General features: G+C 40.6%; 1 protein-coding gene across 1 annotated transcript; it reads left to right on the forward strand.

Annotated features, from left to right (window-relative positions):
- The first annotated feature begins 8740 nt into the window (after window positions 1–8740).
- Window positions 8741–17869, forward strand: KLF6 (KLF transcription factor 6). Its single transcript, XM_006111884.4, has 4 exons — window positions 8741–9237; window positions 12034–12607; window positions 14733–14856; window positions 15124–17869. Exons 1-4 carry the CDS (start codon window positions 9136–9138, stop codon window positions 15173–15175), a joined length of 852 nt encoding a protein of 283 aa, XP_006111946.1. The 5' UTR covers window positions 8741–9135; the 3' UTR covers window positions 15176–17869.
- Window positions 17870–20618: the final 2749 nt, after the last annotated feature.

A 20618-nucleotide genomic window follows, 5' to 3' on the forward strand; every position in this document is an offset into this window, starting at 1 on the left:
TGTTGTTTAAATCTTTAAAATAATTTGTGAGCCAACCACTGAAGCTCATTGTTCTGTTTTAGAAGTGGGCAGTAACCAGCCAGAGCAGCAGCTATATATATGCAGTTACACTTCACATATTTGTATTTATTTAGGGATATTGGTATTTATGTAGTGTTATTTGAGATCCAACCATGCCCATGTGGTTTCCTCATATTAACCATGTTGTGTAAAAGGAAAAAGACACAACAGGTTTGTTTTTGTTAACGTCTATTTCATTCCACACTTAGATGAAATTCTCTCATTGTTAAGTAATCAACACCCTAACCTTTCAATTAACCTCCTATACCACATTTCTGAGTCATTTAAAAGAGACCTACAGAAAAACAACTAAGATGTGATTTGACATACCTGAGATTTCAAAGAAAAATACACAGAACCCTCATCTCCATGTAAATAAAATACTGGACTTTTCAGGTCATCTTTAGCCATAATAAAGTACTAAAACAGCACATCCTCTTTTTTTCCTTTTCCCTTTCATGTCATGTCACTTTCAAAGCAAAACTGCATTTTTTTCTCTGTTCTGACTAACCCAAATCCTCCTACCAACCACACAGACAGACCACACGTATGAATACTTCAATTCTGGCCCGGTGCTGCTTTCATTCAGACTGGAACCTGCCCACTTTGCATGCAAAAATCACTTGTGCTAGTAGTCCTCTCATGACCTTCCAGCAATCCCGGCAGAAGGACTGACAAATTCTCACACAACTGATGGAGAAAGAATCCTAGAGAATCTCAGTACCAAGAATCATGAGAGAGGCTCCTGGGCATACACAGGCAAGAGTGAAAAGGGACACAATAAAAGGGTCATGGGAACACTTGGATCTTGACTAGCAGAGCTGAATTAAGTTTTCGAGCCAGAGCAATTGGGGGGAGCATTTCCCCACCTCTTCCACCTGTGACCCCATTCCCATTCTACCCCATTCATGTGCAGCTGCGCCCAAAGCTCCATCCCCATTTACACCTTCCACAGAGTCCCTTACTTCCCACACTTCCTTGTGCTCTTTCCACTTCCCGTCCCTTCGCCCCCCCCCCCCCCTAACTGCAGCCTCAAGACCAGAGCTCTGGGTCAAGCATGGCACATGGGGCTTCCTATACTGCACCATGGCTTATGCCAGGGAAGAGATGGGGTCAGGACTGCTGAAGAGGCTCCCCCCATCTCACAGCTCTTGCCAGGGACAGACACCAACTGGGGGAAGAGGAGCGGTTTCTGTAGTCTCATGACTCCTTCCAAGGATGGAGTCAGAGGCCTGGGTGGGGACTTCCTCAGTTCTGCAACTTCTGCCAGGAATGGGGACAGAGGCCTTTGGGGAAGAAGGATGGGCTTGCCCAGTCTCATGACTCCAGCAGGGAATGGGGCTGAGGTCTGCTGTTGAGGGGCTATCCCCATCCTGCGGCTGGGTCCAGAGGCTGCTTGGGGGGGGACGTTCCTCAAGCAGTGCTGTTGCAGCAGAGTTCAGCCTGAGCAGGAGGGCTTTGCCGGCCCACTCACTCAGTGGCCAGAGATCCTGACTTTTTCCATTGGTAGCAGATTTTTTCCAGTGGGGTCCCTCCCCGCACTGGCCAGGACCCCTGAACATGGGGCCTTTAGTTAATTCAGCTCTGCTGTCTAGGATAATTGGGGGCCAGTCACCCGAGTTGGCTGTGCAATGAAGACATTCCTATCATTATGGGTTTCTCATTTCAACCAGACAAGGTTTGCTCAGCTGTGTGTCATGAATTTGGCAGAATGGTCAGTTAATACTAGCTGCAGATTGCTGCTTGAGCTGCCCAATAATGATGACCCTCATCTGCATATACTAAGATCTGATACCTGTGTCATGGAAAATCCATGTAACAGATCTCAATTTTTCTGACTGATGACTATTTCTTATTTGAATCCATCAAGGAGTCCAACACCCCAAAGAGGTGTTGCCTCAGTCTGAGTTCAAGGATATACGTAGAAATGTTGAGCTAGCTATTAGATCATTGTTAAAACAAACGGATCTAAATGTATTTCAGAATTTAATGTACGTGACAAGGATCACACTGACTAACTTCATCCTGGAATACAAACTCGCTAGCATAGCTTTATGCATGAGCTGTCCCATTGAACTTTGCAGAAGATCGGTCCCTCTAAGTATTTTTCATTTTAATCCTATAACTGGGATGCTAATCAGTTTCAAGAACACCTGGACTGTCTCCACAAAATGCTTGCCTTCTCACTGGTTATTTGTGCATGTCCATCCGCAGCAAAATAAGAATCTGACTAATTGTATGTGTAAATGAGAGCAGAATTCACAAACTCAAGTTTTTGGGCTCAATACAGGGTAATAGTGAAATTCTCTAGCTTATGTTATGCAAGGTCAGACTAGCTGATCTAATGGTGTCTTCTGACCTTAATGTCTATGAATTTGGACCATACTTTAAGGAAAAATAAACATTTTTAAAAGTTATAGGTTACTACTTCCCATTCTAATCACAATGGCTAATGAAAAAATTCTTTCCTTCGCTTTGGTTAATCCTTCTAGGTATTTATAGCTTGTCATGTCACATCCTTAGTCATCTTTTCTGTAAGCTCTCAAAGTAGGGTCAGATTCACCAAACCGCTTCCTTAATCTCTTTTTTGCAGAGATTGCAAATAATTAAACTCTGTCTTGGTATTTGTCTAAAATAGCAAGAGATTCTCTAGCTGTGATCTCTCTTATGTGGCATTGCAAGAATAAACCCATCTCTGGCCACCTGTAACACTTCTATTTATGTATTCTAATTGACCATTCACACTATCCATGGTAGAATCACATTGCAGTTTAGAAAATTACCACCCCTGCAATAGGTCATGTATTTGCAACCAAATCATGTTTACCTCTACATTTATCCTGATTACATTACAATATATTCATTCCTGCCCATTGCATCTAAGCTCTCTGCATCCAGTAGTATGCCAAGTGTTCTCAGACATGCCATCACCCCTAATGTTACACAGTGTACAAAGCAAATAATATGGACATACTGAGGACAGAACAGGTGCTCTTCCTGTACCAGGCACAATGGATTTGCTGGCTACAGAACAAGTTTGCATAAAGTAATGCACACTCCCAAATAAAAAAAAATTTCCAGGTACAAAACTTTGCCATTCCTATATTTGATGGAGCAATACCACTCCCAACATTTAATTGAAAACTAAAGACAAAGACATATTAAGTCATGAGACTAAAATGATATCAAAATGCACAGAACATTCCTCTGCAAGTACTTAAAAGTCCCTTTAAGATGACCTGTCAATATCGGTAGACCTATGAATTTTGTTGATTCATAACTTTATCAGCGGACACACCTATTGTGTGTCATTTTGAGCAAGGAGCTAAATTTTGAAATAGCTCTCTACCTTTTAATAGTCTGATTACTGTTAGGAATGGGGCAGGCAATAGTGGAGCAATGTGATATGTATGCTTGCATCACATCAATACTTCTCACCAGAACTATATGTAAATACTCATATATGAACTTTACACACTGCAGTAGTCACAGACTGGAAAGTTATACACTTGCCTCAGTCTATGAGTTCAAGGATATACTTAGGAATGTTGAGCTAGCTGTTTTAGATAATTGGCCCAGCTAAAAACAATCCTGCAGTTTTGGACAAGTGATCAATTTTTGTAGTGAGAATGGTTTTTTTTCAAGTTTTTAAGATAGGTTCAAGTTTTGGACTCTGTGTTTGTATTATGTTCTTGTGATTTAAAAAACAAAACTCAAATCCAAGCCTTTTCTCTGGCAATTATCAGCATGAAGAATGTCTTTTGGACCAAGTTGTAATAAAACTAAGTGGCTTAACATTCTTACAACATTCCCACCTTCAAACACCTTCAGTAGCTCCACATTCATGTCCAAAATATGACATGATTTGAGAAGTGCCCTCATTTTAATTTCTTTTGGACTTCCTCCACCTATTATCATGGACTTTGCCTCTCAGCTCCCATCCTTGCTATCCCAACACTTGTGTCTGTTCTTTGACTACACCCAATTTAGCCCTGTTGGCGCAAGAGCTTTCTCATCTTCAACTTTTGGTATTTGGAACTGCCTTAGCATAACTCTCCACCTCACTGACTCATCATCTCACTACAATTCTCATTTAAAAACGTATTCAGCCAAATTTCTGACTCCTACTGATGTCAGCGGAGCCAAGGATTTCTCCCACTCTTTCTATCCGTTAACCATAATGCTTAAGCTGTGTCTCCCTCTACTATTTGTGATTAAACTGTATTAATAAAGTTTTGAGACCAAAATATATAATGATAAACATGCCAATTTTTACAGATATCTAATTTTTATAATGGCACAGTAAAAGCCATTTCATTTTATTAAGGTGTAATTTAAGACCATTTTTCTTCAACATAGTTTTGTCTGGGCTGTACCATTTTTTTTCACTTTATGGAAGTGAACATGTTACAACCTGCATGAACCAGAGGTTTGCAGATGAAATGCAAGAACATGGAACCTTTACTGATCAATTAAACATATTTTTAAACAGATTTTCTTTCCCATATTTTAAAAAATACCAGTCTAAAAATTTACCATTGTTCTCCACTTGCTGTGCTACATTTCGGGTAGTTTCTATGAAAAGAGCCAAATAAAATAAGGGCCTGATTCTGCGGTGATCAAATTCCATTGATTTGAATGAGGTTCTATTAGAGCACAGGTCTCTGACAGTCAATGACCAGAAATTTAGCAAAATACAGAGAGAGATTGGATGTTCATATGGTTAACAAGAAAATCTAGATTTATAATAGCTAATGCTAACAAATTTTGGAAGAGATACTAACCCTCAGGCGTTAGGTCTTAAGCTCTTCAAATTTATGGAGATTATCCAACATCCATTTAATTGAAGATTTCTTGTTTTTTCTTATGAAGCATCTTGTCATACCTAGTAGTGGTCACAGAGACAGGAATGCATGAAACCCAGATCTGATCCAATACTACATACTGGCTATACATTCATCTGAAGCACACAGGAGGCTCCGGGCTTAATGGTTCACAATCATAGCTCCCCTCACTTAGATGATCTGCTTCTTTTGTATTCACTAAACTTCTCTGATCAGGTAACATCATCTTAGTTCATCAGTTCTCAAACCCTGGGTTAGGATCCAAAAGTGGTACCATCCTGCTGTAATTACAATCATCCAAGGCATTGGTGCTCCTACTCAGGGTTGCCAACCCTCCAGCATTGTCCTGGAGTTGCCAGGAATTAAAGATTAATCTAATTAAAGATTATATTGTGTGATAAAGCCTCCAGGAAAAGGTCCAACAAAAATTGGCATCCCTACTTACTGTGTATGCTGGCATCACACTTGCTTAGGACAAAGCTAAAGCTTGAGCTCCACTGCCCAGGACTGAAAACAAAGCTTAAGGGCTTTCACCCAGGGTGGTGGGACTCAGGTTAGAGACCCTCCTCCCTGCCCCTTTTCTTTGGACTGATGCTTTGGTCCCTCTGCCTGCGGTGGTGTGGTAATTTTTGTTGCCAGAAGGGGAGTGTGGTGCAATGCAGTTTGAGAATTCCTGCTTTAGTTCACTCTAAGCATTCTTCATTTCCCCCAAGGAAAACATATGTGATTATTTCAAGATCGAGGCTTGGCAGTTTTTTTTTCCTGGGATCAACACACTGCTGGCTTATGAAGGGCTTTGATGTTGTGAGGTTTTCTGAATTGTGGTACGTTTGTTCCTGAAGATAATGTGATCACTAGAAAAGGAAACCCCAGAGACTTTAGTGAACATCTACAGGTAATGATCATGGTCACTAGCTACAGCAAAATTGGTGGAGAAATGCCTGTTTCTATCAACTATGGTTTTTGTCTATTGTATTATAATAGGAACACATGTGCGAAATAAGCCATCTCATTTCAGGAGGTGGGGGGGAGATTCTGGAAGTGTTCCTCCCAAGCTTTGAACACCCCTCCAAAGTTTAATATTTATATTTTTAAAAACACACACATTAAGTCATTTAAAATAACTGCCACTGTACTCCCAATCATACTAAAATCTGGGGTTAAAAACAGCTGTTCTATGCCAGTATCTATCACGATGACTCCCAAATATTACAGAAAAGAGATGGGTTTAGCACCCTATAAGGAAGGTTAACATATCCAGGGTGAGGCATAGCAAAATGAAAGATTGTCCCATGACCCTTTCTGCAGAAAGGCCTGCCAGTAGCTCCTTCACTTATACACAGAAGGCAGGCTTGCCAATTTTTGTTGGACCTATTCCTGGAGGCTTCATCACACAACATAGTCTTTAATTAGATTAGTCTTTAATTCCTGGCAACTCCAGGACAATGCTGGAGGGTTGGCAACCCTGAGTAAGAACACCAATGCTTTGGATGATTGCATTTACAGCAAGATGGCACCATGAGGGCAGGGGACTGGACTCGATGACCTCTCGAGGTCCCTTCCAGTCCTAGTATTCTATGATTAGGCAGAGAGAGATTCACCACCAATGCTGGTGATTGTTGAGACTTTTTTTCCAGTCTCAGCTTCTGGCACCAAGTGACAGCCTGAAGCTGATCTGTTACTTTTATGGGGGGAGAGGAGGTGGGAGGGGCAAAACAGGGTCAAGTCTTCAAGAGAAGGTTGAATTAGGGATGTTAACCAATAAAAAGCTTATGGCTGTGTCTAGACTGCATCCCTTTTCCGTAAAAGGGATGCAAATTAGACACATCGCAATTGCAAAGGAAGCGGGGATTTAAATCCCCCCGCTTCATTTGCATAAACATGGCTGCCGCTTTTTTCCGGCTCGGAGCTTTGCCGGAAAAAAGCGCCAGTCTAGACGCGAATCTTTCGGAAAATAAACCCTTGTCCAAAAGATCCCTTATTCCTCTTAAGGGATCTTTCAGAAAAGGGTTTATTTTCCAAAAGATTCGCGTCTAGACTGGCGCTTTTTTCCTGCAAAGCTCTGAGCCGGAAAAAAGTGGCAGCCATGTTTATGCAAATGAAGCAGGGGGGATTTAAATCCCCACTTCATTTGCAATTGCGATGTGCCTAATTTGCATCCCTTTTACAGAAAAGGGATGCAGTCTAGACACAGCCATAGGTTAATGCTATAGATTACACACATTCTCCCCCCACTTGCCAGTACATGTTTTAGCAGGCTGGCCAGCAGCCTAGCCCAGTCCTGGCTTGTGATAGGTCTAGGACCTACCGCCATTGCAGCTCTGCATTTAAAGCATATTAGGAGCTGGATGGGCAGGCAGCCCAGCTCAGTGTCAGCTCATGTTGGATCCAGGAGCTCAGACCACCCTCTAGATAGTAGCATCCGACACCCTGTGCTGCTGCCTCTTTATCAGAGGCAGCTGGTCCACAATGGGAGGTAGGTTTTAAACTGGCTTCCCTCATGGACCAGCTCCCACTTAGCATCCCATGCTGCTGTCTGATACAATGGCAGCAGCGTGGAGTGGTTGGGGTTTTCTCAGGAGTGAGGCTGGAGCTACTGGGTGCCAGCTCAGCCCCCAGGGACTACCGAATAGTTGACTGATAAGAATTCATGCGGTTACTTGACTATTCAATTAACTGATATTTAAAATCCCTAGATTGAATATATTACCCTGGTGCAGCCTAAAGGCTCAGAAGCCAGAGACAAAAGGAAAAATAAGATTTGCTTTAAAGCCTCAGGATTGTGGAGCCCTACCTCAGCATTCGGTGTAGCAACCCCAAGAGGCCTTTCAGACCACCTGCCCCCACCCATTTAGCCCTTCCAACAGCAAGGACCAGCACCTTGAACTACAGCTACACCCACAAGCGGGAGCGGGGTCTGCAGCAGGGGCATTAAGGGCTCCAAGCCAGACGGCCGCTAGGCTGGGCAGAGGAGAGAGACGCAGGAGGGTTGTCACAGGCGCTGCGGGCAGGTACCCAGCGAGCGGGAGATGCTGGGAAGCGCCCGTTAGAGGGAAATGCAGCGAACCTGGACCCTGTTGGTGGGAAGGAAACGCCAGCGGGCAGCTGCTCCCCACGGGCTGCAACACCGCGCGCAGGGCTGCCGCCGGCGAGAGGACCAGCGAGCCAGCCCGGCGACTAGGGCGAGCGGAGCAGGCGCATCGAGTCTGTTCTGCAGCCTGGGGACACTGGCTCCTCTCCACCCTCCATCAGCCCACATTGCAGGGCTCGTACACCACGGCGCTTCGCCGCGCCCCCTGCAGCGCGCCAGTCCGGAGACTAGGGCAGGCGGAGCAGGAGAGTCCCCAGCGCTGGGGGCTCAGCGCGCACACGGGCAGCCATCGCACAGACATCGCTAAGCTGCAGCTTTCCACCAGCAACTCTCCCTGCGCAGCCCAGCAGCGCCCCTAGCGCCTGCCTACCCACGGCACGAGCCCTTCCTCCCCACCCCCTTCCCTTCCAGCAACACAAGCAACAAACTCAAGCCTCATTTTCTCTCCTCAGCTCGGCACCTTCTGCTTTATATACCCTGCTAAAAATAGCCTGCCGTGTAGCCAACCAATCAAGATTGGGCGAATTTCGAATCTCGCCAATAGCATCAGCCGTCACGGAGAGGCTTGGTCACGCCAGGAGGGGCCGAGATGACTCCCGCAAGGCGATTGGGCTGCTCTGACATCATTGGAACGCGGTGTAACGAGTTGGTGGAAGAGATTGGGCAGCGCTCCGAGCTAGCGTAATAGGATCACGAGGGGAAGGAGGAGGGAATAGAGGAGAAGGTGGGGGGAAAGGAGCGAGGAGGCGGAGGCTGTGGTTGTGACTGTGGCCAAGGAGAGCTTAGAACAGGGAAGTTTTGCAGGGGGTTACATTTGCAGTCAGCTCAGTGTTTGCAAATATTGTGTAGGCTCCTGAGCAAGTGTCTTCTGCGAGCTACAGGGGAGTAGAGCAGCGGCAGCATTTGGAGACTTCGTTAATTGCTGTGCAATTAAACTTTGCATGAAACTTTGCTTTTTTTCTTCCTAATCTCCGAAAGGAATTAATCTATTTTTATATTTTTTTCTTCTCTGGAGTAAAGGGGTGTGTGTGGAAACAGACAATATATTGACACCCCCTTCGCTTCACTCACCTCCTCTAGCCATAGAGGAGGCATCTGTATTTTTGTAACCAGAATTGACTTTGTTGTTGCAATTTAGACATGGATGTTCTCCCAATGTGCAGCATCTTCCAGGAACTCCAGATTGTGCATGACACTGGTTACTTCTCAGCTTTACCATCTCTGGAGGAATATTGGCAACAGGTAAACACGGCTGTTTTTGTTGTTGGTCGTTAAGCCACATTAAACGATGAGTGGATAAAAATGCCAAAGTATCATCCGGGCTTTTGGGGAGAATGAAAAGGAGACATTAGCAAGTTTTGAAGCAGGTGTTTTGGTTTTTTTTTTAATTTTGAGGGATTTTTTTAAAAGATAAATATATTTCTCAGTGCAATTGAATTTCTTTTTTAATGCATTCCCCATTATGAAAGGGACTGTCAGTTGAGAAAACAGAGGCCAATGTGTTTGAATGCGTTTTCTGTTTTTTTCGGGGGAGGGGGTGTTTTTTTGGCTCATCAAAAACAACGAACAGCGTGAAATCCAAACTTCTGAGCTTTGCTTTCGCTTGATCCAGTGCAGTTCCTGGCGAAAGTTTTATCCTATATGAAGTCCAAATTCTACAGCTGGATCTTGTCATCTGAAATCCCCCCATGTTTGCCAAGAATTGTTTTCCCCCATTGGTGTGTTTTTGGGGGGATGTCTTGTTTTGGTATGCTGGCAAACTACCAGTTTGAAGAGGTTGCTGATGTAAAGGATTCACAAAGCTTTCAGTCCCGCTTTACCTGCTGTCCTCGTTGTTGACTAGCAAAACAAAAAAATGTATTTGCACAACCCAGTGAGTTGTCAGTCATATGACAGCGATCCTGTTTGTTAATTGCCTCGAGTCTTAGTTTGGGAGGAGGAAGAACTGGGGCTTTTGCCTTTAATGGACATGTATTTTTTCCCCTCTGTCCCAGTAATTGGATTGCCTGAGACGAGATTGCCTTTGACATTTTTGCATTGTCTTGCTTTTTATTGGAGGGGGGAGGTTGTTTACTATACTCCCTGCAGTGATGTTTGCTTTTAACAAATAGAATTACCAGATCCAATACTGCTTGTTTGTATGAAAGACAAGAAACGCTTCTGGAAGGTTGAAATCCAAAGTGTTACAAGCATCACATGCTACTAATTGTATGCAATTTCTTCCCCCTCCCCCCGCAGCTCCAATAGTACGTGATTGAAATTGATCTAAGTAGCTTCTTTCAAGCATTTGGGATTTTGGCAAAGAGCCAAAACTGGTTCCCAATAGCCTTCAGAGGCATTTAAACCCAGAGAGCTTTTCTGTCCCCACTGCTAATCTACATAATGAGGAATTTAAATTAGCCAAAATATTAGTTTAACAAGATTTTAAGACATGCACTTTCTTTGGAGGATCAATATTTTGTTATGCTGTATCTTAATACCTTTTAAAAATGTGCACTGCAAAAATGTTGCCTAATGATAGGTATATACATAAATATTGAGTGTGGGGGTGGTTTTTTCCCCTTCCTCTTTCCTTCTTCCATTTTTAACCATGCTATCAGCTTGATCATGACATTCAACCCAGTTCAGCTGAGTGGTGTTGAGGACAGACGTCCATATCATAACAGAAACTGTCCTGAGTTGGAGGAGTAAACATACAACATTTTGGATTGGCTGTGCTTGCAAAATTGTTTTGAGAGGGATAATCTTGATAAAATAAGTGCAGTGTTGAACGGAAAGCTAGTATGTAGGAACTGTCAATAAGGGTAGATCCACCATATAATACTTCCACACAGATAAACTAAGTTATAGTGGTAAACAAACCCCCATAGTCTCAATTTTCTAGCACTTTTTCTTTTTGCCCACACACATGCCCCTAGAAAGTTTGAAATTTTAAAGGGAATGCTGATAGCCAGTTTTAACCACTTGAAAGATTCTCTCCATTTCCCCCCCCCCCCGTGTGTGTGTGTGTGTGTGTGTGTGTGTGTGTGTCAGTCAGACAGAGAGAGAGAGAGAGAGAGAGAGAGAAAGAGAGATAATTACATGTCCCATTGTATGTATATTTGAACACAATACTTTCTTGGCTGATGGTCAGAATTTTAAAAGGAAGTCTCTTTTGGCATTACGTGAAAGAACTAGAGATGACTCATACAGTTGCACTCTTGGCCAGTAGATAAAGTTCTTGTTCATTGTGGGACTCCCAGCAGGCCCTTAGAGTAATTTCCCTTTCTCCTTTACAATAGCACATTACTATTCTGGAACTCTTTTTCCTCCTCTTGTTGAAGTTCCTTGTGTTATTGGGACGACTAATGTAAGCAGCTAAAGCTATGTGGTGCATGCCAGTGCACATGGAATTGACGTTCTTTGAAAGTCTAGGTCGAGTTCTCACACACAGGAAATGGGTGGTTATCTGAGGTTCCATTGATTTTTTTCCCCTTAAATACAGATTGTCAACTACTTGTAGCCATACTAAAATGTGGCTTTGTTTTGTGACATAGCAATTGGGTTTTAACTGAATGTCAGAGCACACTGTTGTATGCAGTGTCGTGGTAGTAGCAGTATTTGATCCTAGGATATGAAAGAGACAATTTTGATCACGTTAGCCTTGTTTTTGTGTGTGAGCAATACAAAATGACTTCCAAATATTAATAAAAGCCCATTAGAAATTGTAAAAACAACCTGATTTAAAATGCACAATGTTTTTAAAGTGTGTTCAGTACTAGCCTTCTAGAATTTTGTGATGGAGATTACAATTTTACTCATTAAAATAATATTTGGAAAATTTTGACTGACTTTCACTTTTAGCTTAGTGTTTGAGCTCTTGCCCAGATCAGTTTCTTTTCTTGCAACAATCACCCGGTTATGACTGGAATAGCCTCTAATATCTAAGGCATCTAGCAATTTTAAATAGTCCCACTTTCTTGCATGCCGTTTGAAATTTAAAGCTCGTCTCTTCTTTTAAAAAACATTTTGTAAATTTTGTTTGTTTTTGTTTTGTAGACCTGTTTAGAGCTGGAACGGTATCTTCAAAGTGAACCCTGCTATGTATCAGCATCTGAAATTAAATTTGATAGCCAAGAGGATCTGTGGACCAAAATTATTCTGGCACGTGAGAAAAAGGAGGAATCTGAACTGAAAAGTACATGTATTCCGAAAGAGGACAATTCTAGTAGCCAGAACTTAGAAACCAATAGTTTGAATTCTGATGTAAGCAGTGAATCTTCAGACAGCTCTGAGGAACTTTCACCTACTACTAAATTTACCTCTGATCCTATAAGTGATGTTCTAGCCAATTCAGGAAATTTGAGTTCATCAGTAACTTCTACTCCCCCTTCTTCTCCCGAGTTGAGCAAAGAAGCTTCCTCTCAGCTATGGAATTGTATGTCAGGTGAATTACATTCACCAGGTAAAATTCGTACTGGTACCATTGGAAAGACTGCAGAAAAAGGTACCCCAGTCAATGGAGACTCTTCACCAGATGGTCGGAGACGTATACACAGGTGTCAATTCAATGGTTGCAGGAAAGTTTACACTAAAAGTTCACATCTGAAAGCACATCAGCGCACTCATACAGGTTAGTAACCTTGTGTCAGCTAGGAATTGAAGACTACTGTAGGGAATATCCCAATGGCAGAGTTGTCATAACATTGCATAATCATTGGGCGAAAGCCCAAGAATGGGAAGATGATTCAATTATGCCAGAGGTTTACAAGAATGAAAAACATCACTTCCTTGTTCTCTTCATAAGCAGGATTCAAGATTGTCTTGAGAATAAAGATATGTTGGTGTAGACTGGACTTCTGTCACAGGTTAATGGTTTCCATTTCTGTTTAGTGCTGAAGAAGTTTCAGAATTATGCAGTCTTTTTAAAATGCTTCAAGTAAATTAGACAACAGTTTTATTTTTGTTAACCTTTTTAGAAGACAAAAGGAAATTGAGACTTTCTCACAAAAGCAGGGATTTCACTTAAAAGAACTATAACTGAGGGTAGATGCTTTCAGAGGAAGTGTTATTGTACTCTTACCCACCAAGGACTATTAAGTTAAACAGCCACAGGCCTTGACTGTATTGTGTAGAACTGCAGTGTGCACTGGTTGCATAATATTAAAAATACTCTTATGTACACTAGTTTTAGCAAAAATCAGAAGACCACACAATGTACCAATCCTCCTGACATAAAACTAGACTGGACATAGAAGTTTATATTACTTTATGTAATGGTTTCACTGAAAAAAAAAAACTGTAGCATTTTATTACTCTGAAATATTGATTAAAAAATCAATATATGAGGCTGTCATGACAGAGTAAAGTGAACAGGCTTTCATGGGCCTGCATAATTCCTTATGGTGAGATTAGCTGACACAGGATTTTTTGTTTTTTGGTTTTTTTTAATGTTAATATACCACAATTCTTAAAATCTGGGGGTGCATCTACACTGCACTATTTCAAGATAACTAGCGTTATTTCAAAATAACAGTGCGAGCATCTACACAGCCATTCTGTTATTTTGAAATAATTTAGAAATAATGGACGGCTTATTCCAAAATTTGTAAACCTCATTCTTTAAGGAATAATGCCTATTTCAAAATAGGGTGTGTGTGTGTGGATGCTCCACTGCTGCTATTTTGAAATAGCCCTTTACTAGGGCCATCTCAGTTATTCCTCCCCAGTGCCTTTTGGGGCTTTAAATGGAGATAGCACGTCTACATTAGGGAAGTCTGCCTGCAGCTATTTTGAGTTATTCCGGAATAGCTTATTGTGAAGTAAGTGTGCAGTGTAGACAGACCCTGGAGCTAGAGATGTTGTGCAGCTGGTTGACTCACCAGTCACTGCTCCAGGAGAGGAGCATATTTAGATTGCCAGTCAAGGGTTTTTTTTCTCCAGAAATGTCGAATGTGTTTCATGTAGTGAGGGAGAAGAGAGAAATGCAAAAGGAAATACCTTACTCTGATCTATCAGCTCAGCATTCCTATTTTTCTTTTTTTTTTTAACATTCGTGGAAGTCATTTTGCTGACTTATGCTTTCATCCTGGTGTGGAAGTGAAATAAAATGAGGCACTTCCAAAAAAGAGGAAGGAGCAATTTCCATTGAAGTTCTGGCTCTTGATCAGATTGTAAATAGCTGCTAGCTGCTTAACTGTTGCAGAACTATTGCTTTGGTTGATTTGTAGCTATACCTGTTTCTGTGAATTGCTGGTAGTATTTCCATCAGATGTTAACTGAAAGCAACAGAGTTCAAAGTGGCAATTGTAATTTTTGTGTACTCTTCATCTAGTATATCTAGGTCTACCATTTTGTGTAGATAATCTGTGAAACAGTGTACTTAATTATATCAGTGAATCAAAACATTTCTGGGCCCAATTCTGCCATGTTAACATGAAATTAATGGGACTACTCATGGAGTAAGGTATTACTCAAAATGAACAAGGATGATAGTAACTGGTCCTTAACTAGCATTCTTTTTGGTTCCTTTTCAATTGGTGCTTATTAACTTCTTTCAGTTAGGGTGCCTTTGGTTTTAAACATGCTGATGTTACAGTTAAGTATGAATCTTAATGATTCTTCAAGCTTCTGCCCCCACATTCTCAAAAACACTAAATGGTTATGATTGGAAAATGGCTATCTTTATATTTAAAACTTAACGAGACAATGTTGTTTGAGTGAAGTCATGGTTAATCTGTAATATGCTTTATTTACAGGAGAAAAGCCTTACAGATGTTCATGGGAAGGATGTGAGTGGCGTTTTGCAAGAAGTGATGAGTTAACCAGACACTTCAGAAAGCACACTGGTGCTAAGCCTTTTAAATGTAGTCACTGTGACAGGTACGTGAATTAAATTTCACTTTTTTAAAAAACAAAGTGATCTATAATGGCGGGAAGCAGGCGTAGGTTCTCTAAATAAATAAATAAGATCTATTTTTAGTAAAGATAAAAAGATTCAGATAAACAGATTCCTTCAGTGGAAATTAATTCTAGTCTCTCTTTTGAGACACTATTTCATGCAACAGGATGAATGACTTCGAATGTAGCTTGAGTACTACATTTTCAGTGATGTGCATAATGTGAAATACAACTTTCCTTCTTTTGCAGGTGTTTTTCCAGGTCTGACCACCTGGCCCTTCACATGAAGCGACACCTCTGAATGGATCAAGAGGTGAATCCTGTGGGCTAAGCAGCTTCAAGGCTGAACAGCCTTGAAAGGAGGGATGCGTGTTCCAGCCAAAGCATGCCATTTTGCACCCTACCCAGTTGCCTCCAGGACCTCTCTTTCTTGAAGGTCTTTTGAGGGCTAATAAGTCACGTAAGAAACGGCATGGCAACCGTGGTGCGTGATGTTTGGGGTTTCCTGGACTCATACACTGGTACCTAACCTTCTGAGTGGCTCCTAAGCCTTTGCCGTGAGCATGTGCACTGAGAATGTTAATGATTGGGTGACTGTTACTGAGGATCTATTGATGACTGTATGCGGAGGCACATTTTTTTTCTTGTGGTTGTTTTATAACTGTAAGAGAAAAAAGTCTGAATGTTTTGTATGTAAGGAATATACTGTAAGATGGGACGACCACCAATCATTTCCAAGGGGTGGGGGGAGGGTGTCTGCACCTTTAGAGGGAAATCTGGAGAGAAGGAAAAGATGGGGGGAAAAAGTCAGAACGCCAGAGTGGCGATGGGGGAGCCCCTATTTCCTGTATGAGAGGAGCTTTAGGTGTCTGATGCAGCTATTAAACGTGCAATGTGTCAAGTAGCTTGTTTTACTTGCTACAGAGCTCATTTGTAATCCATTGTATAAGCTGTGTATTTACAAATATAACACAACTATAACTTTTCATTATAATACAAAGGTTATTGCATGGTTCTGGGGAACTATATGCTTTTCCATTCTCTAATCAGGACTGCAATTTTGATTCCAGTTAAGAGCAGCTAAAATACAATTGGTCTAATGTTACATAATATATGGAACCTGAATAACTTTTTTCGGTTGGGTGGATAAAACCACTATAGGTTAGAAACTGATTTTTCTCATGCAGCTAATTTTTCTCTTATTTATGCCTTGAGGACTAATTTCTGGTTTTCTAGCTGTTTAATGCACTGTTGACCTTAATAATGGTGCCTTATGCAAGTGACCTTCTCTTGCAGGGGGTCTTATACAGGGGTATGGGTGATGCATGCTTTATTAAGGCTCCTTTTTCACCTGGCATTGTACTGTATCAAATGTATAATGGGGGGTGGGGGGAAGGCTACTTCCAGGGTCCTCCTTCACAAAGACAAATACAGAGAAAAGTCCTTCATGTCAGTACAGTATCTGTTTCTTAGACAATTTGACTGTGTTACAGTATAATGCATACAGCAATTTAATACCTGACCAGTCCTGCCACCTGGAGACTTTTTTATATTGACCTTGCACAACAATTGTGTATATTCACACCCCAGCTGTACTTAATATGTGATGTTTCCATACATATTAAAGATACAGAAGTATTAAAAGATGTATTTGCTTAAAAGGCACAAGTTTCACATCTATATATCTAGCTATCTGTTGGTAATACAGAAGGAAACTATAATACTTTTTTTAAAGTGGGCAGAAAAATTCTTGTGTATGTATATTTGTGTGTACAGTCAGTGTATGTGTGTATATATAGATAATATATAAATATTTTTAAAGGAAAAAATTAGAACGTGTAGTTAGAAAATACAACAGCCTGTGAAGATTTTCCACCCCCCAAAATATGGTCATAAAGGAGGCAAAAGAAATGAAAGATACAGCTATTAAAAATTAGCATTTTAGAGGCTTTACCTTTAGCATAACCGTTTACTAAAGGTCTTGTTGGCATTCAGTCCTCAGACTGCTGACTGTTTTGTAGATGTTGGCTTGTCTGGAATAGCATATCTGTGGCCATTAAAATGAAATGAACTGACTATTAGCACACTAAAAGAATACTAGCTAGGTTCAGATGACATACACTCAGATTTTGGCCTTCAGGTTTATTGCAGGATCTGAAAATGAACTGCTTGCTGTAGAGGTTGAATTCTAATTTTAAATAGTTCAGCTAAAATGAAAACACAAAGCTATCTTCTCCTAGGTTATAAATAGTTTGTCCAAAAGTAGTAAGCCTTTTTTCAAAACCAGCTCACCATCACACTGATGCAGTTAACCATACCATTTTTTTTTTTTTGGTTTTGCTTACTATGTTAATATTTTGGCAGAGCTTCCTGGAAATGAGTATGTAGACAAGTGGTTTAAAAATGAAAAGTATATGCAAATTACCTAGTTCTAAGGAACACACAGGCCTAAATTCTTATTTCATTTTTGTATCAAAATGCCTGAAAATGCACTTTTTTTTTCGAAAACAAAACAAATTCCAGAAAATGAATTTACTGTTGTTGGTTTTTTTTAAAGATCCTAGTTTGCAATGCTCTATGCTTAGCCATAATAAGTCTGGTAAACAAGTTTAAAAAAAACAAAACAACTTGCACTGGCTTGTCTCAATTATGAAATACCATCAGACTTGTTTGGATGGGGTGGGGCTTTGTGCCATATGTCAAATGCCTGTATTTTTTCCAAATAAGCAAGTACATTCTGTTCAGGTGATAACTGAGCCTCAATCAAGCTATAAAAATAAAAAAAATTGCTTGACATTTAAGAAAACGTTTCTATTAGTGAAATTTCTTTTTTTGTTTCTGAAGCACCCTGTTATCTAAAGAATCTTTGTAAAATTTTTGTAAAAATGTTTTGTTTTACAAGATTTTATTTGAAATTGTTTTTTGCAAGATTGTTATATTTCTGTATGAATGTATTTTTTATTGGAATAACATAAAAAAAGAATTCTTATCAGCAGCACTTGTCTGGTTCTCTTTCTCTGATCTAAAGGTAATCTTACCTTATTTTATTGAATTGCATTAACCTTTGTATAGCTTCCCTTGGGCCAGCTATTCTTGAGTACCTATGCCTTACAGTCAATCATTAGAAAGCAGGCAGAAGAGCCTTGTTCAGCCTTCAAGCAAATTACTAATATCTTTTTATAATCAAGTCTACCAAAATACATATTCTTTGACCATACTTTGAATAATCTACATTTGATCAATCCTCTTCCCTCTGAATAGGAGGACTGAAGAAACTTGTGTAGGGAGCAGAACAATGTTTCTTGTAATTGTTTCCATACATATGCAGAATACATTTTATGTGCACCAAGGCATGCGCAGATGCGCACCACTTGTAGAAGAACATGTTGTCCTCTGCGGGTGCTCTGATCATCTGCTGGATGACATTTGATCTCTCTTGGGTAGCCACTCAAGCACTCATTTTACAGAGAATCCCATTGATGCAGAACTTCTATGCATTTTACCCTTGTACTGTTGATAGAACTCTTGTATTCTATTACCTTCATTCTTGTTAAGTGAACACACAAAGTACTTATTCTGCTGTGTAAACTGGGATAGAGCAGTGGTGACTGATCATATGGATCTGTCTGAGGGATGAACTCTGTGAAGGGTAGTGAACAAGTTTTCCTTTCTCCTAGCCCTTTCCCATAGGTTTATTTCTTTTAGGCGAGATTTGGTCCATGTATAAATGACCTTCTATCCATAAAACTTTCCTATGAGCTACAATCTTTCATTCAATTGGCTCTTTAGAGCATGTCAGACATGTACACTTGCTTGGATACATACACAGTTCATTTTCTATGTGCGTGACCTCCACCATTTTTTTGTCAGTTGCTTAAACATAGAATAAACCAAAGTCAGAAAGATTACAAGGTTATGTGGGAAGGAACTGACTCTGAGCACAGCCCAAACTGGGCTGAACGTTTCTTACTTTTAAATAAGATGTGGATTAAAACTCAAGAACTAGTAATATCATAATCAGGGTAAAATAAGCCAAGGATGAGATGAGAGTAGGGTGTCCAGGAACACACAGACAGGCCCCTTGCCAAACAGGCTGATGTGTAGCAATGGGTTCAGATGTAAGAGGTGAGAGATTAATGGCAACTAGGTTGATTTATGGTCTGAAATAGTGAGTACGTAGGGGCTGGTAGCATTGGATTAATGAATTCCATCCCTATTCCACCTGTTTAGTGCCTTAAATCATGGTTGCGTGGCTTTATGCAGGCTGGATTCATTTTACTATACATTTTGTGAATTCTCCTATAGATTTGAGAGATGGCTGCAGGACCTAGATTTATCCCATACTTTCAGTATTCCCTTTTTTAACAACTTCCTTTCTCTCACCCCTGATCTTGTCTATTTAGATAATAAGATCTTCAGATCTGGGGTTGTCTCTCTGAGGTTATGTCTACACTACAGATTTTTTTCGGAAAAACAGCTGTTTTTCTGAAAATACTTAACTTACATCCACACTGCAATTACATTCTTTAAAAAAAAAAAAAAAATTGAAAGAACAGAGGGATTTTTCCAACATTGGTAAACCTCTTTCTATGAGGAAGAAGCCTTTTTTCCAAAAGAGCTCTTTTGGAAAAAGGTGGGTGTGGATGGCGAAGAGGGAGTTCTCTCGAAAGAAAAAGGAAAAAGCACAGGTGCCCTGGTGGCCACTCTGTCCATAGTAATCACAGATTAAATGCGAGATAACATCCACACTGACTGGATGCTATCTTTCGAAAAAGCAGGCTTTTTTGATGCGCTTTGGCAGCATGGATGCTCTCTTTCGGAAGTTTTTTCAGAAGATCTCTTCCAGAAAAGCTTCTTCCGAAAGAAGCCTGCAGTCTAGATGTAGCCTGACTGTACAACATCTAGCAGTCAGGGTCTCTCCATCACAAGGCATAAAACTAGGTTTTTTTATAAACTTTTTTTATAGATCATCTGATCCTGAAGATTCTTTATGCTTGTACTTCAATGGGAATTTAGCATGGATTTCAGGCTTGGCAGATTTTTGCTCTTTTCTTCATTGTTGTATTTGGTTTCTAAGCTGTGTCTTACTGTGATTAAGAATGGAATTGCTTTAACAGCACATTCTAAATAAAGGCTTTGATACAGGTTTTCAAGATTCCACCTCCTTATTTCATACACAATGTGCTAAAGAAATAAGTTTTGTTCAAACAAGCAGGCTAGTGGAAGACGGGTTGTGCAACAAGGAAGCAGCAAAACGAGAGCAATATTCATTTGAGGGTTAGTGCATTTCAGCATGTAGAGCTACTGTAAACTTGCTTAACTCCAGATTTTGAAATACTGAGCAGGGAGAAAGGGGAAGAGACTTTGGAAGAAATATTCTCAAGGGTTTTAAACAAAAAAGTTTTGATCTTGGTTAGTATCCTCAGCAACTTCCAGCAGGGCACCCCGGTGATGCTTATGACAAAATGTGGGCCAATATGAGGCCTTCTAAACAGCGATGTTTATAGTTGTGCGCTTGCATAAAATTGCTTTAGATTTAAAATGAAACAGCATTGCTTTTTTTAGAAGTATCTGTTAGCATGTGATTTCCCCCCCCCCCCCCCCCCTTCAAGGGCCTGGTTTCATTGAATATTTTTATTAGTAACATGTATATGACTATGTTGCATACTCTGTGCTTGTCAGTGTGTTGAGGGCAAACTATATTTTATTGCTTGTTTGTAGTGTTGCTATCTTTAGCCTTGTTT

The sequence above is a fragment of the Pelodiscus sinensis genome, chromosome 2 (genome assembly GCF_049634645.1).
Source record: "Pelodiscus sinensis isolate JC-2024 chromosome 2, ASM4963464v1, whole genome shotgun sequence".
Taxonomy (NCBI): Eukaryota; Metazoa; Chordata; order Testudines; family Trionychidae; genus Pelodiscus; species Pelodiscus sinensis.

What these genes read in the sequence shown, in the direction of transcription:
- KLF6 (XM_006111884.4), top strand. Translation starts at nt 9,136, where the DNA reads ATGGATGTTCTCCCAATGTGCAGCATCTTCCAGGAACTCCAGATTGTG. An exon ending in ACATCAGCGCACTCATACAG is followed by an intron (nt 12,608 to 14,732) that starts GTTAGTAACCTT and finishes CTTTATTTACAG; the next exon opens with GAGAAAAGCCTTACAGATGT. An exon ending in AAATGTAGTCACTGTGACAG is followed by an intron (nt 14,857 to 15,123) that starts GTACGTGAATTA and finishes CTTCTTTTGCAG; the next exon opens with GTGTTTTTCCAGGTCTGACC.